The sequence below is a fragment of the Chelonoidis abingdonii genome, chromosome 6 (genome assembly GCF_003597395.2).
Source record: "Chelonoidis abingdonii isolate Lonesome George chromosome 6, CheloAbing_2.0, whole genome shotgun sequence".
NCBI classification, from domain to species: domain Eukaryota; kingdom Metazoa; phylum Chordata; order Testudines; family Testudinidae; genus Chelonoidis; species Chelonoidis abingdonii.
Genome location: NC_133774.1, coordinates 37,508,229 through 37,525,145, shown reverse-complemented (window position 1 = coordinate 37,525,145; position 16,917 = coordinate 37,508,229). Strand labels below are relative to the sequence as shown.

The 16,917-nt window shown below is 42.5% G+C and overlaps 1 protein-coding gene across 5 annotated transcripts in view; it reads right to left on the bottom strand.

The window, feature by feature from the left end:
- GPBP1 (GC-rich promoter binding protein 1) overlaps window positions 1-16,917 on the bottom strand; it is a 79,283-nt gene that overhangs the window by 28,761 nt on the left and 33,605 nt on the right. For all 5 annotated transcript variants that reach the window (XM_032785427.2, XM_075066959.1, XM_032785426.2 and 2 more), the window contains exon 4: window positions 5,355-5,474. In XM_032785427.2, coding sequence (XP_032641318.1) covers window positions 5,355-5,417 — 63 coding nt within the window. In that variant the 5' untranslated portion in view covers window positions 5,418-5,474. The remainder of the gene's footprint in view (window positions 1-5,354; window positions 5,475-16,917) is intronic.

Sequence of the window (16,917 nt, the reverse complement as noted above, 5' to 3'; positions counted from 1 at the left end):
AACCTTCTGTCCCAGCCATGACCTCTTCCCACACTCCAAACCCCACCACATGAATTTTGTTATCTGCACCAATATGGAAGTGATGTTCCATTGGGGCCACCTCTTTGGACATTGTACTTTAATCCTCTAAAATCAGGTCTCTCTAGGCACACTCTCGCATGTATGCTATTATCTTCTCAGAGTACCCAATTGTCATGCCTCATCTGGAGTACTGTTCCCAGTGTGGGGCCCCACACTACAAGAAGGATGTGGAAAAGATGGGAAGAGTCCAGTGGAGGGCAACAAAAATGATTAGGGGGCTGGGGCACATGACTTAAGAGGAGAGGCTGAGGGAACTGGGATTGTTTAGTCTGCAGAAGAGAAGAAAGAGGGGGGATTTGATAGCTGCTTTCAACTACCTGAAGAGGGGTTCCAAAGAGGATGGATCTAGACTGTTCTCAGTGGTACCAGATGACAGAACAAAGGAGTAATGTTCATTTATTTAAAAGCCTCAAGTTGTAGTGGGGGGTGAGGTTAGGTTGGATAGTAGGAAGAACTTTTTCACTAGGAGGGTGGTGAAGCACTGGAAGGGGTTAAGTAGGGAGGTGGTGGAATCTCCTTCCTTAGGCCTGTTCTACCCTTCAGGAGGGGGGCCGGATGTGTGTGTGGAAGGAAAATCAATCTAAGTTACGCAACTTCCACTATGTGAATAACGTAGGTGAAGTTAACGTACTTAGATCGACTCACCATGGTGTCTTCTCCGCAGTGAGTTGACTGCAGCCACTCCCCCATCAACTCTGCTTGCACCTCTGGTCGAGCTGGAGTACAGGTGTCAACAGGAGAGCGCTCGGGGATCAATTTATCGCATCTACACTAGACACGATAAATCAATCCCTGCTGGATCGATCTCTGCCCGCCGTTCTGGCCGGTAGTGAAGACATACTCTTAGAGGTTTTTACAGTCTTGACAAAGCCTTGGCTGGGATGATTTAGTTGGGGACTGGTCCTGCTTTGAGCAGAGGGTTGGACTAGATCAGAGGTTGGCAACCTTTCAGAAGTGGGGTGCCGAGTCTTCATTTATTCACTCTAATTTAAGGTTTCACGTGCCAGTAATTCATTTTAATATTTTTAGAAGGACTCTTTCTATAAGCCTCTGATATATAACTAAACTATTGTTGTATGTAAAGTAACCAAGGCTTTTAAAATGTTTAAGAAGCTTCATTAAAAATTAAATAAAATGCAGAGCCCCCCGGACTGGTGAACAGGACCCGGGCAGTGTGAGTACCACTGAAAAATCAGCTCGTGTGCTGCCTTTGGCACGCGTGCCATAGGTTGCCTACTCCTGGATTAGATGAACTCCTGAGGTCCCTTCCAACCCTGATATTCTACGATTAAGGCAATTTGGGTAGCTCCACACCAAACTGGTAATTTGTTGTGCAAGTAACTAGTCTGCTGACTAAAAATCTGAAGCACAACTGTCCACATTTCTGCATGCCTAACTTTCTGAAATTCAGATCCAAAACTGCTAATACTGGTAACAAGCTTTAATTTTTTTAAATCAGGTAAACCATAGAGGCAGCCACAACCCAGTTTTGACGTTTGGAATTTTTCTAGGAAAATTTCTAGTACAAATCTGAACTCCCTTCCCAACACCACCTACAATGCTTCCTCCCTCTTTTCCTTAAAATACTCTCTCAAAACTCACTTCAAGCTTGCCTGAAAACAGAGACATTCAATCAAGCCAATGATAAGAACATTTTTTGGAACCACCTAGATGCATACATTCACCTCCCACACAACCATACACTTACCTGGTCCACTGCATTAACCCAGGATCTAACCTGTCCTTTCCCTAAGGCCTCATCCCTTCCCTAAATCCCCACCCACTCCGTACTCCCTGCTCCCCCGTCGCTCGGTCTCCCCCATCCTCACTCACTTTCACTGGACTGGGACAAGGCGTTGGGGTTCAGGACGGGGTGAGGGCTCTGGGCTGGGGCCAAGGGGTTTGCAATGTGGGAGGAGGCTCTGGGCTGAGCCTGGGGCAAGGGTATTGGAGGGGGTGAGGGGTTCAGGATCTGGAAGGGTGTTTGGGTACAGGAGGCGGCTCCGGGCTGGAGCAGAGTGTTTGGATGTAGGAGGGCATACGGAGTGCTGGCTCTGAGAGGGGGGGGGTCAGGGCTGGGGCAGGTGGTTGGGCTACAAGAGGGCGTATGGGGTGCTGGCTCTGGGATGGGGCTCAGGGCAGGGGCATGGCCGTAGGGTGCAGGAGGGGACTGTGGGTGCAGGTGGTGGTATGGGGTGCTGGCTCCAGGAAGGGGTTCAGGGTTGGGGTACGGCCTCCCGCCAAGCAGCACTTACTGCAGGCAGCTGTGGTCAGGGACGCATCGAGGCTAAGGCAGACTGCCTACCTACCCCAGCCCCACGCCACTCCTGAAAAGGGCCAACGTCCCTCTGCGGCCCCTGGGATGGCAGCTGGGGGACACATGGTCTGAGCGCTGCCCCTCTCTGCGGGCACCGCCCACAAAGTTCCCATTGGTCACAGTTCCTTGTTCTCAGCCAATGGGAACTGCAGGGGTTGTGCCTGCAGGTAGCAGCAGTGCACCAAGAAACCCTGTCGTCCGCCCTCCCACGGCCATGCTCGTCGCTTTCGGGAGCGGCATGGGGCCACGGCAGGCAGGCACTGATACACCGCTGGAGATTGCGATCAATGTGAGAGTCCCCAGGATCGACCAGTCAATTGCAATCGACAGATTGGGGACCACTGGTCTAGCTATTATGGTTATGCCAAAAACCTTGAGAATCTGAACCAAGTGTAACCAATGCAAAGATGTCAGAGTCTGCAGACAGGCTGAAAAAAATAGCTCTAAAATCTTAAAGGAAAGGAAAGGGAGGACCTAATGAAGATCTACAGTCTACCCTGAGTAGCTACTTGTTTTGGTATCACAAGTGGCTGGGCGTGGGAGAATACCACTATTTATTATTTTTTCCCCCAGTCGAGAAGCAGCCACAGCCAAGCAGGGCATCTGAGCTCCACTAAGGAGCCCAATAAAGCCCACAAATGTATTCAAACCTCAGTCAGCGAGACCAAAGCTCAGCAAGCATTCACCGTAAAAATCTGAAAAAAGTACATCCTCATTCTGAGTCTCAAGTGGTGAGAACTTGCTGCTCCCCTCCCCCATGTGACCTCTAAACAATACAGATGTCCTCCTATTTATTGCTGAAACATTACAACAAATAGAAAAACATAGCTAAGGAATAATATTTAAAATTAAAATGTTTAGTAACAGCAACACTTCCCTTGCTTTCCCATTCTGCTTCCAGAATTATAAACTGAACCTTGAAACAGGCTGCCAGGAAATATCTTTTCATCACCAGGGGGAGCTGCATTTGTTGTATTACTGATAACCAGTACAGACAGACACAGAAACTGTAGAAGGCAGCTCATGGCTCATTTCTACATTCACACAGCTTGTAATATTGCATTTAAATGAAATTAAAGGAATTTGATTTTTTTTCCTGTCCTTTGGGCCTTTCACCCTTGGCATTCAAATAAAGAGTGTGGTAATGTACATGAGTCACAAGTCTCTACTGAAATTATTAAATGGACAGTAGCTATCAGATAATAGAGCCTGGCTTACAGACAACCTGGTTCATCTAAAGACAAGTAAGGAGTAAACAAACTCAATATGTTTCTCCAAGTAGCTCAAAAGTTCCTTTAGCTCTGCAATTAACTCTTCAGAATGTTTTAATAATAAACTCCCTCTTAACTGGCTAAATATTAATGACCCCTTTATTTAAAAGAAACTGTCAGTCCCATGTAAAAAAGTTAAGCTATAAAGGTTTTATATACAAGTTCAAACAATGTAAGTATCTAATTTGTTGAAAATAATTTGTGCATATACAAAGTCAGGCAGTTCACATTTTCACCACACGATGGTGCTAGCGCTCTGCCAAGCTTGTGCTGGAGACGAATGTAAGTTTTGTAATCAGGATCTCTATTGTTAATATCTGAAAATTGAGATGTTATCTGGCACTCCATTCTTCTAGCAAAGAGAAACAAAACTGACATTCAACAACATGGGAGAAGAAAGCGTCTTGCTTAATAAGAAGTAATACGGTAGTCTTGCAAAAATTAAAGTTTACCAGCCTAGGTATAAAAAATTCTGTACTGAATTGTTTGGGTTTTTTGTGGGGGGAGGGAGGGAGAGAAAGACAACAACAACCACCACCACCTATCATCCTCAAAAAGAAACTCCCAGCAATAGGTCAGGTCACATTTAGCCTAGCTGGAACATGGATCATGCATATTTAGACAATGTTCACAGAATCCTGACTTCTTGGTGTTGGGTTCTCTCAGTGCTACATTTATTTTGTATTAGTATTCAGGTCAGCTATTAGTATTCAGGTCAGCTATTAAGTAAAGAGGTTTCTGACAATGATGCATTAGCTAGAAAAAAGTACTGCCAACAGGTATTGGTGAAAAAAGCTTTGGTTCTTCAAAAAGAGCTTAAACAGAACCTACTCTAAATACATCTAGTTTAAGTGATCACACTTGTAACATTAGATAGAGATGCTTGCAAGCCGCAAAGTGGCTATCTGACTTTCTCCAAGTCTATCGTGTTTGAATTCCCGAGGATCTATTTTCTTTATAAAAACCATGATTAGAAATAAATGGACACCACAGGAGCTTGAAGTCCTGGATCTGAAGGACCCTGACACTATAGCCCACCATAAAGTATCAGAGAAGAGTTCAAGTCTGCCATATCAAAATACTAAACAAAGATCTTGTTTATAAGCAATTAGAAGGTGAGAGATCTGGATCTGTACCTCTTGCTCATTTGTACTTTTGGTTTCAAACTAAGAGCTACCTTAGTGACTGTTCTGCCTAGGTGGCTGCCTATACGGAAATCAAGAAGTTGGGATCAGAAGTGGAAGATGTGGTTATGTTTAGACAAATAACCCTTTCTGTTCCTAAATTTTATGTTCTCATCCTAAATCCAGTATTGAACATTGCATACAGACCATAGCACGGAAAGCAGACTGTAAATAAAGGATGCAAGGTCCACAGAATGCATTCCACCTATTACTTTTTTTTATTATTTAACGACTTTACAACAGGGGAATATGAAGTCAAGTGATTATTATGCAACTGTCATGGTTATGAAAGAGGAAACTCAGATATAAAAGGCTGAACATTAGAGCAGATTTCAGTGATGCCAGAAACCTGGCTTTTTCTCTCGAAGTTGCTACTTCATAACGACAGAACAAGTACACCAACGGAGGGTGCTAAAAATAAATCTCTTTACAAGTACAGCCTACCACTTAAAATTTCTTAGGATATCCTTGTATATTCAGAAGCACTCCAGAAAAAGGTACCTTTGTTGATGATGGCGGAGTAGGAAAATTAAGCCAGGCTGGAGCAAAGTCATGCTGCGCCATTTAGGTCCAGTCTCTCCAAATCGGTGAAACAAGGCTTCAGCACCTCATGGCAAGTCCCTGTCATTTGGCAAAGAAAGTGGATACATTTTAGACTTGTATCTTAACAGTATAATGCATAATTTTGTCTTATATCCAACCATGCCTCAATTTTCTGATACTACTTTCAAGAACAAATCTACTCACAACCCTGTAATAGAGTTCCTCAAACATTAGTAACTGCCCTCCCAACACCTGTGAGGTAGGTAAGACACAAACCAAGTAACTTGCCCAAGGTCACACAGGAAATCTGTGGCAGAGTCAGCTCCTACATCCCAGTTCAAAACCATCCTTCCTCTTAAAGAATATTTCAAATCTGAGTTTCTATAATTAAGCCTCTAAATCCATATTTAGGCATCTAATAAAGTGGCTTGATATTTAGAGCTGAGAAGCACCCAAAATTCTCACCAGCGCCAATGGAAATTGTGGAAGCTCAGCTCTTCTAAAAGGCAGGCCAGGTCCCTTGCTCAAGTATTCTAGAATTAAGTATCTCTGGCTTTGTAAGAACTACAATTTTACTGCAGTAAAGTAATCCTTTCAATAACTTCTCACTAGAATTTTCTCTGTAGAAGTTAAATATAAAGTTTGTGGAGATTAAATTTTTGTATCATTAGAAGGAATACTGTCAAAGACCACAAGATACTAAAATTAAATTATAACTGAATCACCTACATACCCCATGTAGTTTTTTACTCTGGAATTAGCTAATGAGCTACCACAGAAAAAGCACGCACTAACATGCATTAATTGAGAGCACAGAATTGTATTTTTGTACTATTTCATGATTCAAACATTTGCCATTTAAAGCGACTCAGTGTTTGAGTATTTGCAAACGTGAAAAAGTACAAGAGTTTGAATATAGTACTGGAGAAAAAAGTCTTAAGACAGTTCCTAAAATGAACAGAAGTATTCATAAATAGGTATTTTTTTTAGTTGATTTAGTAAATTAGTGGCTATGGACTTGTCTACACTTAAAAAGCTAAGCTCCTGCAGTACTTCAGTGAGGACACTACCTATGCCAACAGAAGGGGTTCTCCCAATGCATAACCATCCACCTCCCCAAGAGGTGATAGGTAGATTGACAGAAGTATCCTGTCAACCTAGTGCTGTCTATACCAGGGGCTAGGTCGGTTTAACTGTGTTGCTGTGAATTTATGCAATGTAGTTATACTTATCTAATTTCCTAGTGTACACCAGGCCTCAGTTGCTATATCCCAGTGCATGTGTAAGAAATCGGACAGGTTTAGAGCTTAGAAAAAATTGCTGATCCCCAGAGATAAACCCTGCATTAGAAAAAATACGTACTGCCCAGCATAGCAGGCTGATAGCAACCTCTGGCTGCAGGTTAGAGGCCATTTAAAAAAAAAAAAAAAAAAAAAACACACTACACCACACCACACATGCCAGAAACAGAAATAGGATGGATGCCTGAAAAGATGGAATGGGGGGGGGGACGGGACAAAAAAAAAAAACAAAAAAACCACACACATTACCACCATTTTTCCTCCCTTCAGAAGTCTGGAAATCCTGCTTTACATCACATTACACTCTACAAAAACTAAACATCAAGAAAAACACTTAGCAACACAACAGCATACGGCCTAGCATATGGCTAGTAACTGAAACTGCATCAGTAAATTGCCGGATAGAAAAGACAACATTGCTAACCTCTTAGATTAACAGAGCTACTGGCATACGTGTCCTGGAACTAAAGGTGTGCGAAGTTTTAGTTAAAACTGGTCGTAGTGTGTCATTTAAGTATGTCGGTTGAGACCTTAAAACAGAAAAAGTTAAATTGAATGTTGCTCATGCATTGGATATTGGTACCAAGTAACATCTTTAGTTTCTCAACTGTTCCGGCACAGTGAACAGCTTACTAATTTCAAGTATAAAAACAGCAATTTAGGGTAAATTATCTTTGAAATCTAAAACTACGTAAACCACAAACTATTATATTCTATCCAAATAGGCACAGACGTAATATTAGTTGAACCCATTAATCAAGGTATTTTGGGAAAAATTAGACAACGTGCAAAATGAGTTAGGTGGAGTGAGAGAGCATTTTAGGAGGCAGAGAAGTGGGGAAAGGGCAGACCAGGGGTTCAGCAAGTTTGGGGCTTCACCAATGGTAAGAACGATAATTGGGATGGGTGAGGCTTGGAGGACTCAGATGCCTGGCAGACATAATGCGGAAGTAAAGGGCAGAGACACACGGTCAGCCCCACTTTTCTACTCGCACATGCCAAGATCTCTGGGAGTCTGAGCCCCTCTCCCTAACCCCTAAATGTGAGCTGCGAATAGGAAGAGCTTTCCTCGTCATGGGGTGCCTCAGCTCAACCCTCCCCCGGTGTATACGCCAGATCTGGGGACCTTGCTTATCTATTGGCGGATCTAACCACCCCATTTGCCCTTCATGTGAGCCAGGGCTGGGGGAGAAGAACGGGGCTGCCTTTTTTGCAGGGTTCTGAGTCCCTTCTCCTATCCCCCTCAGCGTGGACTGTAATCTGTCCCACAAGGGAGTCTGAGCTCTGCCCTACTCTACCAGGTGTCAAGATCTGGAGAGGCCCTGGACCCTCTTCATGCTATGGGAGCCTGACCTCTCCTCCATCAGGGATCCAGCTTTGGGGTGAGCTTGCTCACTTACTGCGGAGTCTGCCCTGGCTCATTCTACTCCCACGTAGCCAGGATCTAGGAAGCCTGCCTTCCTTATGTAAGTTAGGCCTTGTCTACACTACAAAATTTGTCGCAAAACAGGAGAGAATATACCACTTAAAGCTACTTTTGGCAAGCAAAACTCGTGCTGTTTTGCAGATAAAATAAGACCACCTCAAGAGAGGCACACAGCTTTTGCTGCAATTAAAGCAACAAAGCATAGTTAAGACACTGCGTTTGTTTTTTGTCGCAGAAACTGGCTTGACAGTATCGCCACAATGCATTGCGTGACTGCTCTGCTTGACTGTTTGATCTCTGCTGCCCTTCAGGCATGCCCTCTGCCCTTTCAAAGATCGGGAAGTATCTGACAGCTGGCCATGCTGCTCCCTTTGGGGAACAGAAGAGCAAAATCATAAAGTGGAAGGGAATGCTCAGTATTCTGTCCTGCACTGGGAACGGCAGGCAGGACTGCTGCGCAGGGAGGGGGATGGGTGCTGTGCTGCTTTGACATTCCTCAAAGAGCTGCTCAGGACACAGATGATAACCACGAACTACTGGCAGGCAGAAACAGAATGCTTCAGGGAAAGACTCTGCGCGAGCAGAACCCAGGGCTGACGTGCGGGGATCCACCTACCCAGCATTATGTCAGCCAGCCTGCTCTCTCCCCCGCCCCAGGACACACCACTCTCCTCTCCCTCCACGTCCACACTGGCAGTGAAAAAGCAGCTGACAATGCTACTGGGATGCCCCTAGGCGAAGAGGGGATTGAGAAAACCCGTACCATTAATGGTTCTGTACCTGCCCATGACGGCACTATAAACTCTTCCAAAACCCTGCGGCCATGTTGCACATGAGAGTACAACAGTGCACTGCCTCTGTGCCGATGCATTACATTAACAGCTCTTGCACTCTGCTGCATAGGCTCGTTGTTGGACATGTAACAGCGGTTTTAATTAAAGGCACTTTAACATTAAGCGACATTAACTTTTGCAGACAAGCTTTAAGTGTAGACCAACCTCAGAGCATCACCAAACACTGCTGACCACTGAACTGCGGAACTGAGAATGGGCGAGCATACATGACTTATCAGAAAAGTCTTACAGCACTGGAGTGGAGGCTGTGGGAGAAAGAACCAACAACACTCTCTGGCCTTGGCTTACACTTGCGAGTTACAGACAATAAAGCAGCCCCGGGCGCCCTAGCTCACTCCCCAACCACACTGGCAAGGCCGTACGAGCGCTCCTGACTCCGATGGTTACAGCACTGCTGGTACTCCACCTTCCGCAAGTGATAATTTGCTTGCCCCGGGCTGAAGCATCGCGGTGCCAGTGTTAAAGAGTGTTGGCGTTACTGCGCTGTGATCAGCCTTCGCGAAAACGTCCCATAATCCTCACTTGGAAGTCGGCCATCTCGTCATGTGGTGGAATATCCATGTTTGTGCAGAGATGGGGAAATGTCTACTGTTCAAAGCTCCATTCGGGAGAAGGCTTGCTGCTTATTAAGCTCAAGAAAAAGCCAAACATTTACTGTTTGCTTTCAGTGAGTGAGAAGGGCTGGGGGGGTCTGAATTTAGACAGGATTGTTGACACTCAGCACCCCAAAAACCACTCACTCCCACCACGCACACAACACACTCCCTGTCACACTCCACCCCACCCCATTTGAAAAGCATGTTGCAGTTACTTGCATGCAGGGATAGCTACCCATAATGCACCACTCCCAATGCCGCTGCAAATGTGGACACATCAGTGCGCTTGAAGCGATCAGCGTGAACGGACTGCAGCGCTTTCCCTACTGCGCTCTATGAAGGCCGGTTTAACTCACAGAGCTCTATAGCCTTGGCTACACCGACGCTTTACAGTGCTGCAACTTTCTTGCTCAGGAGTGTGAAAAAACACAGATGCAATACAGATGCAATTGCGTTTTAGGTACCAAAACAATATTTTTCTTGTGTTTAATCCTGTGGCACTAGATCTCCCTAATTTTAACTGAACTACAGATGGAAGAATTGTTTCCAATAAAGTCTTCCATGGTCACATGAACATAAGACAATAAAGCAGCCCAACACAGACGTGCAATGAAATCAGCAAAATGTGAATTCATATCTACATGTTTACAGTAAGTTACTTTAGAAATGCTTATGGTCTACTAGGAATGCAAAACTAAGTGTATGCTAACATTTCTATGTCTTTTCTGAATATGCAATACAGTATATCAACTACAGCTTGTGACAACTGATGATCAGACATCTGTATTAGGCCTGCAGACTAGATAGCTACTTTCTGAGGTAAACTAAAAGTGTGGGTTATGGAGATATTAACATGATACCTGAGACCTAAATTTCATTCTTTTTCACTATATGAAAAAAATAAAATAAAAAATTATGCCTTTGATTAATCTAGTTGAATTTGCTAAAAATGCAACCTCAAAACATATGCCAACAAAAAACAAAACCACATAATCACTTACTGCCTAGATTAGGGCAAGTTGTACACCTCTACCCCGATATAACACAACCCGATATAACATGAATTCGGATATAACACGGTAAAACAGAGCTCAGAGGAGGCGGGACTCCGTACTCCGGCAGATAAAAGCAAGTTTGATATACGCGGTTTCACTTATAATGCAGTATGATTTTTTGGCTCCCAAGGACAGCAGTATATCGGTATAGAGGTGTATATCAAAATTGTTATGTATAATTGTCCAGATTACCGGAATATAATACTTGTATTAACATTTAAATTTATTTAAACTATTTAAACCTCCAGGTGTGGTGGCACATGCCTGTAATCCCAGATACTTGGGAAGCTGAGGCTGGCAGATAGCTTGAGCTCAAGGGTTCTGTGCTATGCAAATTGGGGGTCCAGTGCTAGTGACAGCCTGGCTAGCAGGTGGCTGAAGGCCTGGCTAGAACAACAGGAATAGCGTGTTGTGATGAGCGCTCTCTGTGGTAATTTAAACACAAGATTAAAATAGTTAAATTAATCTGATCATGGAATTGTTGACTGAGACTAGGGAAGTTTTATAACTGCATACACATTTTTTTGCTTGCAGTTCTAAAAACAAACAAAAAAAAAAACACAAAACAAAAAAATCAGGGCCCAAGAACAAAAATATTTAAATAGCATGCATAACTGTTATATCAGGACTTGGAGAAAGCCTGGCAGATGAAATTTTTTTTTATTTATGTATCACCTCCACATTAAAATTTTAATCAATCAACTTAAGGAAGAAACTATAATAAAGTTTTCTTCATGCATGACCTATAAATGTATCTGAATACTCAATTAAGTAGTAACTCTGGACAAAGACATTTTACAGCAACAGAGAAGTTGGTCCACCTGTGATGTTCTGCAGTCTATATAGTTTTATAAAAATTTAATAAGTGAATATAATGTAACAGATACGCTTCATGCAAAAGATCTCTTGTAAGGTATCATTACAAAGCTTATAATCTACTGAGTGTGATCATCCTATTTGTATAAATGTACCACTCTTGTATCTGAAACTAGAAATATGAAATATAACTCTGAGGGCCTATTGCAATTATGCAAAGTGTGGGCCATTAATGGTGGTTTGGAATCTTGATGACTCCCATTAACTAGGACCACTGTCTGCAAATGGCTGTGTTTTACCTGTAAGTCTTCCTGTATACCTGTGTGCTGGCAAATGGGTAAAGAAGTCTTGCAGTGACATGTAATCATGTCACCTGAACTAGAATCCATCTTTAACCTGGTATTTTTTCTTTTGAGAAGGAGGGGGTGGGAACTCAGAGGGACAAAAGGATTCCCATCTTATGCAAAAGATATATAAAGGGATGGAAGAGAACAAAGGGGGAGAAGAGCCATCAGGGCCTAGCTATCACCTGAGCTGGAACAAGAGCTGTACCAGGGGCAAGAACTGTGCCCAGGTCTAGAAGGTGTCCAGTCTGAGGAAAAAACTTACTGAAGCATCTCTGAGGGTAAGATTATCTGTATTCAGTTTGATTAGACATAGATTTGTGCATTTTATTTTAATTTTGCTTGGTGACTTGCTTTGTTCTGTCTGTTACTACTTGGAACCACTTAAATCCTACTTTCTGTATTTAATAAAAATCACTTGACTTATTAATTAACTCAGAGTATGTACTAATACCTGGGGGAGCAAACAACCATGCATCTCTCTATCAGTGTTATAGAGGGCGAACGATTTATGAGTTTACCCTGCATAAGCTTTATACAAGGTAAAATGGATTTATTTGTGTTTAGACCCCATTGGGATTTGGGCATCTGAGTGCTAAAGGCAAGCACACTTCTGTGAGCTGTTTTCAGGTAAACCCACTGCTTTGGGGCAGGTAATTCAGACCATGGGTCTGTGTTAGAGCAAACAGGAGTGTCTAGCTCAGCAGGACAGGGTGCTGGAGTCCTGAGCTGGCAGGGAAAACAGGAGCAGAGGTAAACTTGGCACATCAGGTGGCAGCTCCCAAGAGGGTTTCTGTGATCCAACCCATCACACCACCATTTTAATAAATGGGGCTTATTATAGTGCATGATAAAAAAAACAGCCACAATGCTCACGTGTGCAACGGATATAAACTGTCACGTCCTAGAGCAACACTAAACAAGATTCAGTCCTCAAAGTTTTAGACAGCTAATATTTTCAGTGATAAAGTATAGTATGAATAGTCAGACATAATGAACACCTGGTTTCCATACGATGTAAAGTCTAAAACAGATTTTACATAAAAAGACTAATCCAATACCAGAACCCCAAAACTGAACAATCCTGTCAACATTTAAAATGAGAAAAATTGTTTTCCATTAAAGCCGAACCCATTGTGGTGAGTCAACATCAGATGAGTTTTTACAGTAGGAAGCTTTTTTTTTTTAACCAGTTATAAAAATACCTGAATACACAGCTTTTTAGGTAAAATTGACAATTATTTGCACTTCTAAAGTACCTTCCGCTTTCAAGGATATCAGAAAGTACTGTAGAAAATATTACACCTGTGATACAGCATGGCCAGAAGGCAGCATAAGAGTGTTAGCAGGGGGCCTTATTCCCTGCCAAGGGAGGAAGGTTTGCTTTAGATTAACTAGAACAGCTGTGGCCAATTAGAGCACCTGACTCCAGTTAGAGCACCTGACTCCAGTCATGGGATATAAACCCCTGCTTCAGTCAGACAGGGTGTGGTAGTTGAAGGAGAAAGGTTGGATTGGAGCAGAGTGCAGATTGCAGAAGAGAAGAGTTTGTCCAGAGAGAAATAGAAGGTTTGGAGGAGTGCTGCGGTGGATTGGGAAGCCCAACAGAAACCCTAGGTAAGGGGCACCAGGCTTGTATAGAAGAGAGGCGAGAAGCCCTTCACAAGCTGACGGGTATGAGAGGGAAGTAACCCAGGGGAAGAAACCGCTAGTCAAGTGGTTCACCACAACCCCAGGGCCCCTGGGTTGGGACCTGGAGTAGAGGGCGGGCCCAGGTCCCTCCCTCTCCACTCCCCTCCTCCAAGGACACTAGGGGAATGATTAAGAACTGGTTCAGAGGCAAGCAATAGTGCCCTGAACCTACCCCAGAGAAGAGAAAGCGCGAGACCCAGCAGAACAGTACCGGCAATTTGCCACACACCTTACAACATTTGTGTAAAGCGGACAAGTGTGTTTATTTTTTATTTAAAAACACAGCTGAGAAAAAATGAGGCACAGAAGAATTATATGAATTAGAGGTCAGATGAGAGCTTTGTGGAGATGCTGGGAACAGAATCTAAATTAGATCTCCTTACTCCCAGAATTGTGCATAAGCCATAAAAGATCATCCTTCCTCTGAGGTGGTATCGCAGTCACCTGTGCTAGTATATACTGAAAAATGTTCATTTGAATCGAGTTGGGTAATGAAGAGCAACTGGATGGGAGTGCTTCTAGTGAGATTCCACAGAGACTGGTACCTGGTTCTAGTCAACACCATCATCATCACCACATCTGAAAGTAAATATAAAAGTCACTGCTGATTTGCAGATGACACATATTGGCAGACTGGTAAATAACGAGGATAGGCCAGTCAAAGCACTCTGAATCACTTGGTAAGCTTGGCCTATTCAAACAAAATGTGTATTAATACAGCCAAATGCAAAATTACACATTCAGGGACAAGGAACACAGGCAACAACAACAACAGAGGAACTGTACCCTGGAAAGCAGACATTCTGCAAAGGAGCCATGGGTCACAGTGGACGTGTAATTGAACATGAAGTCCCAGATCCGTGCTGTGGCACACAGGCGTCACATGATCCTTGGACATAAAAACAGGGGAGCAGGAATAGCAAGTGATTTTACTTTTGTATGTCATTGGTGAGGCCAATACTAGAATACTGCATACAGTTAAAACTATGACATGAGAAAAGGAAGTTGAAATTTGGAGAGAGTTAATAGAGACTAAATTGACATGGAGGCTGGAAAAATGCGTTAAAGTGAAGCCTTCTCTACACTACAAATACTTCGTTGGTATAGCTATACTGGAAGAGGCCCCCAGGGTATACGCAGCTTATACCAATGGAAGGCATTTTTCTGTCATTTTAGGGCTTGTCTAAACTTAAAACACTACAGCCACACAGTTGTAGTGCTTCAGCGTAGACATTACCTATGCCAACAGGAGGCACTTTCCCTTTGGCATAGATAATCCACCTCCCTGAGAAGCGGTAGCTAGGCTGATGGAAGAATTGTTCCACTGACCTGTTGATGCCTATATGGTGACTTAGGTTGGTTTAACAATGTCACTTAGCGGTGTGGATTTTTAAATTGACCTAATCTTCTAAAGTAGACCAGGCCTTAGTGAAACCACCACCCTGAATGACATTGTCTCTGCCAACAGAAGCACTATTCTGTCAGCACAGCTACGTCTACACTAGCAGTTTTGCTGGCATAGATATGCCTGCTGGGGAATGTGTTTTCACGCAAGCCTGACCAACACAGCTATGTTAACAAAACTTTGCAGTGTACATCCAGTCTGAGAGACTTAAAGAACTTAGTATGTTTAGCTTATAAAAAAGATGACAGAGATAACTTGATTACAGTTTAAGTACCTTCACTGGAATACGATATAGGGTGCTACAGTGGAGAGAAGCATAAGAACCACCAATGGCTGGAAGCTGAAGCCAGACGTGTTCAAATTGGGGGAAAAATACAATTTTAAACAGTTAGGGCAACTATCCATTGGAACAAATTCCAAAGGGGAGTAGTAGATTCATCATCTCTTGATATCATTTAAGACTGCAATTAAGACCACATTAATTAAAGGAGGATGGCTTAATCTTTACTTTTAATGGGATAATTCTAACTTGTTTGTACTGCCCTACTTGCATTTTATAAAAATCTCTCTAGAACAGTAAAATTCCTAAGCCATAATTTAAAAAAAAAAATCATTTCTTTTTTAGTAGAATATATTAAGTTTTATACAGTGGATTCTACCAACTTCATTATCAGAAAGTTATTCTGATTTTGTTCTAAGTGGGGGTGGGAGAAGGCACGAAATTCATAGCAATGCTTGCTTCTCACCTAACTCTGAATTTTCCTCTCATTATCCTTCCTCCAACAGTCAAATACTAAACCTGTCCCCTTAGTGAACAGAGCAGAACACGTCATCTCACAGTTTTCTACTTCCAGTGCAAATCAATGACAAAATTTACACTGAGTTGCTTCTTAATTTGTTTTCTGCTTTTATTATAATTTAAAAATTCTATCTGAACTTTTTAATCAACTACTAATTTTCAGGGGAATTATCTTTGAGCTAATAATGTCTATTAATATTCAAGCTGTATTTACAAAATTAAGTTAGCAGTTACATAGGCCACCTTAAAACAAAATAAGACCATAGAGCCGTGGCATTAAATACACATGAAAAAAAGATTCAGCTGTGAAAACTGTTATGAAGCCAAGTGTAAGGTTTTCATCAATTCACTGAAAATCTATTGTCTGTTAACTAGCTCAAATTTCAATAAAAATGTACCATTTCTTGCTACAAATAAGGGATATTGGAAAATATAAATAAATTGGAAAAAAGTATGAGAAGCTTGCCTATGCAAGTGTATATGCAGTGTATTTTCTTAGACATATTTTGAGATCGTGAGGCCTAAAATTATATCTAACTATGCTTTGGTTGTTGGGAGTTGGACACCTGTAAACAATTTTTCTGCACTTGGTCCTATTTGCATGCAGAATATTGAAAAGTATATGAATGTGCACATTACATAGCAGAAACTGATTTCTGGGGGGAGGGGAAGGGGGACTTCTATTATACGGTAGACGGCATGGATAGCTATAAGATATGACTTTACTTCATGTGTCAATGTTCTTTTCAAGAGCCCTCAAAATTTTCTAGAGCATGCGCGCGCGCACACACAGAAAAGTAGCACCGGGGGGTGGGGCTTCACAGGGAATTATCTTGCTACTCTCATATACCAAGAGACACGTTTGTGGCTTGTGCATCTTATTTATTTTTTTGAACTCATTTACATTAGAAAGTAAACCAACCCTGCTGTGTCTGTAGAATTTATTCAAGAAGCAAGATTCAAAACAAGTCCCAGCTTTAGAACCATTAATAGGAATACACTCCAACTTCACATATATAAAAATCTAACAATCCTAGTCTGCTCCAGTTACATGCCTATACTCATGATGCTTTCTTGCTGAGGAAGCATGGAAACAAATGTTAAGGAAACAAAAGCAGAAACTGAAAAATTGTTTGCTTGTGTTCCAAAATGACCACCTTTCTACAAAATAAGGCTCTCTCTCTTAGAAATACACAAACCCTGATCTTGTACCAAAAGACACCTGCAAAGCAG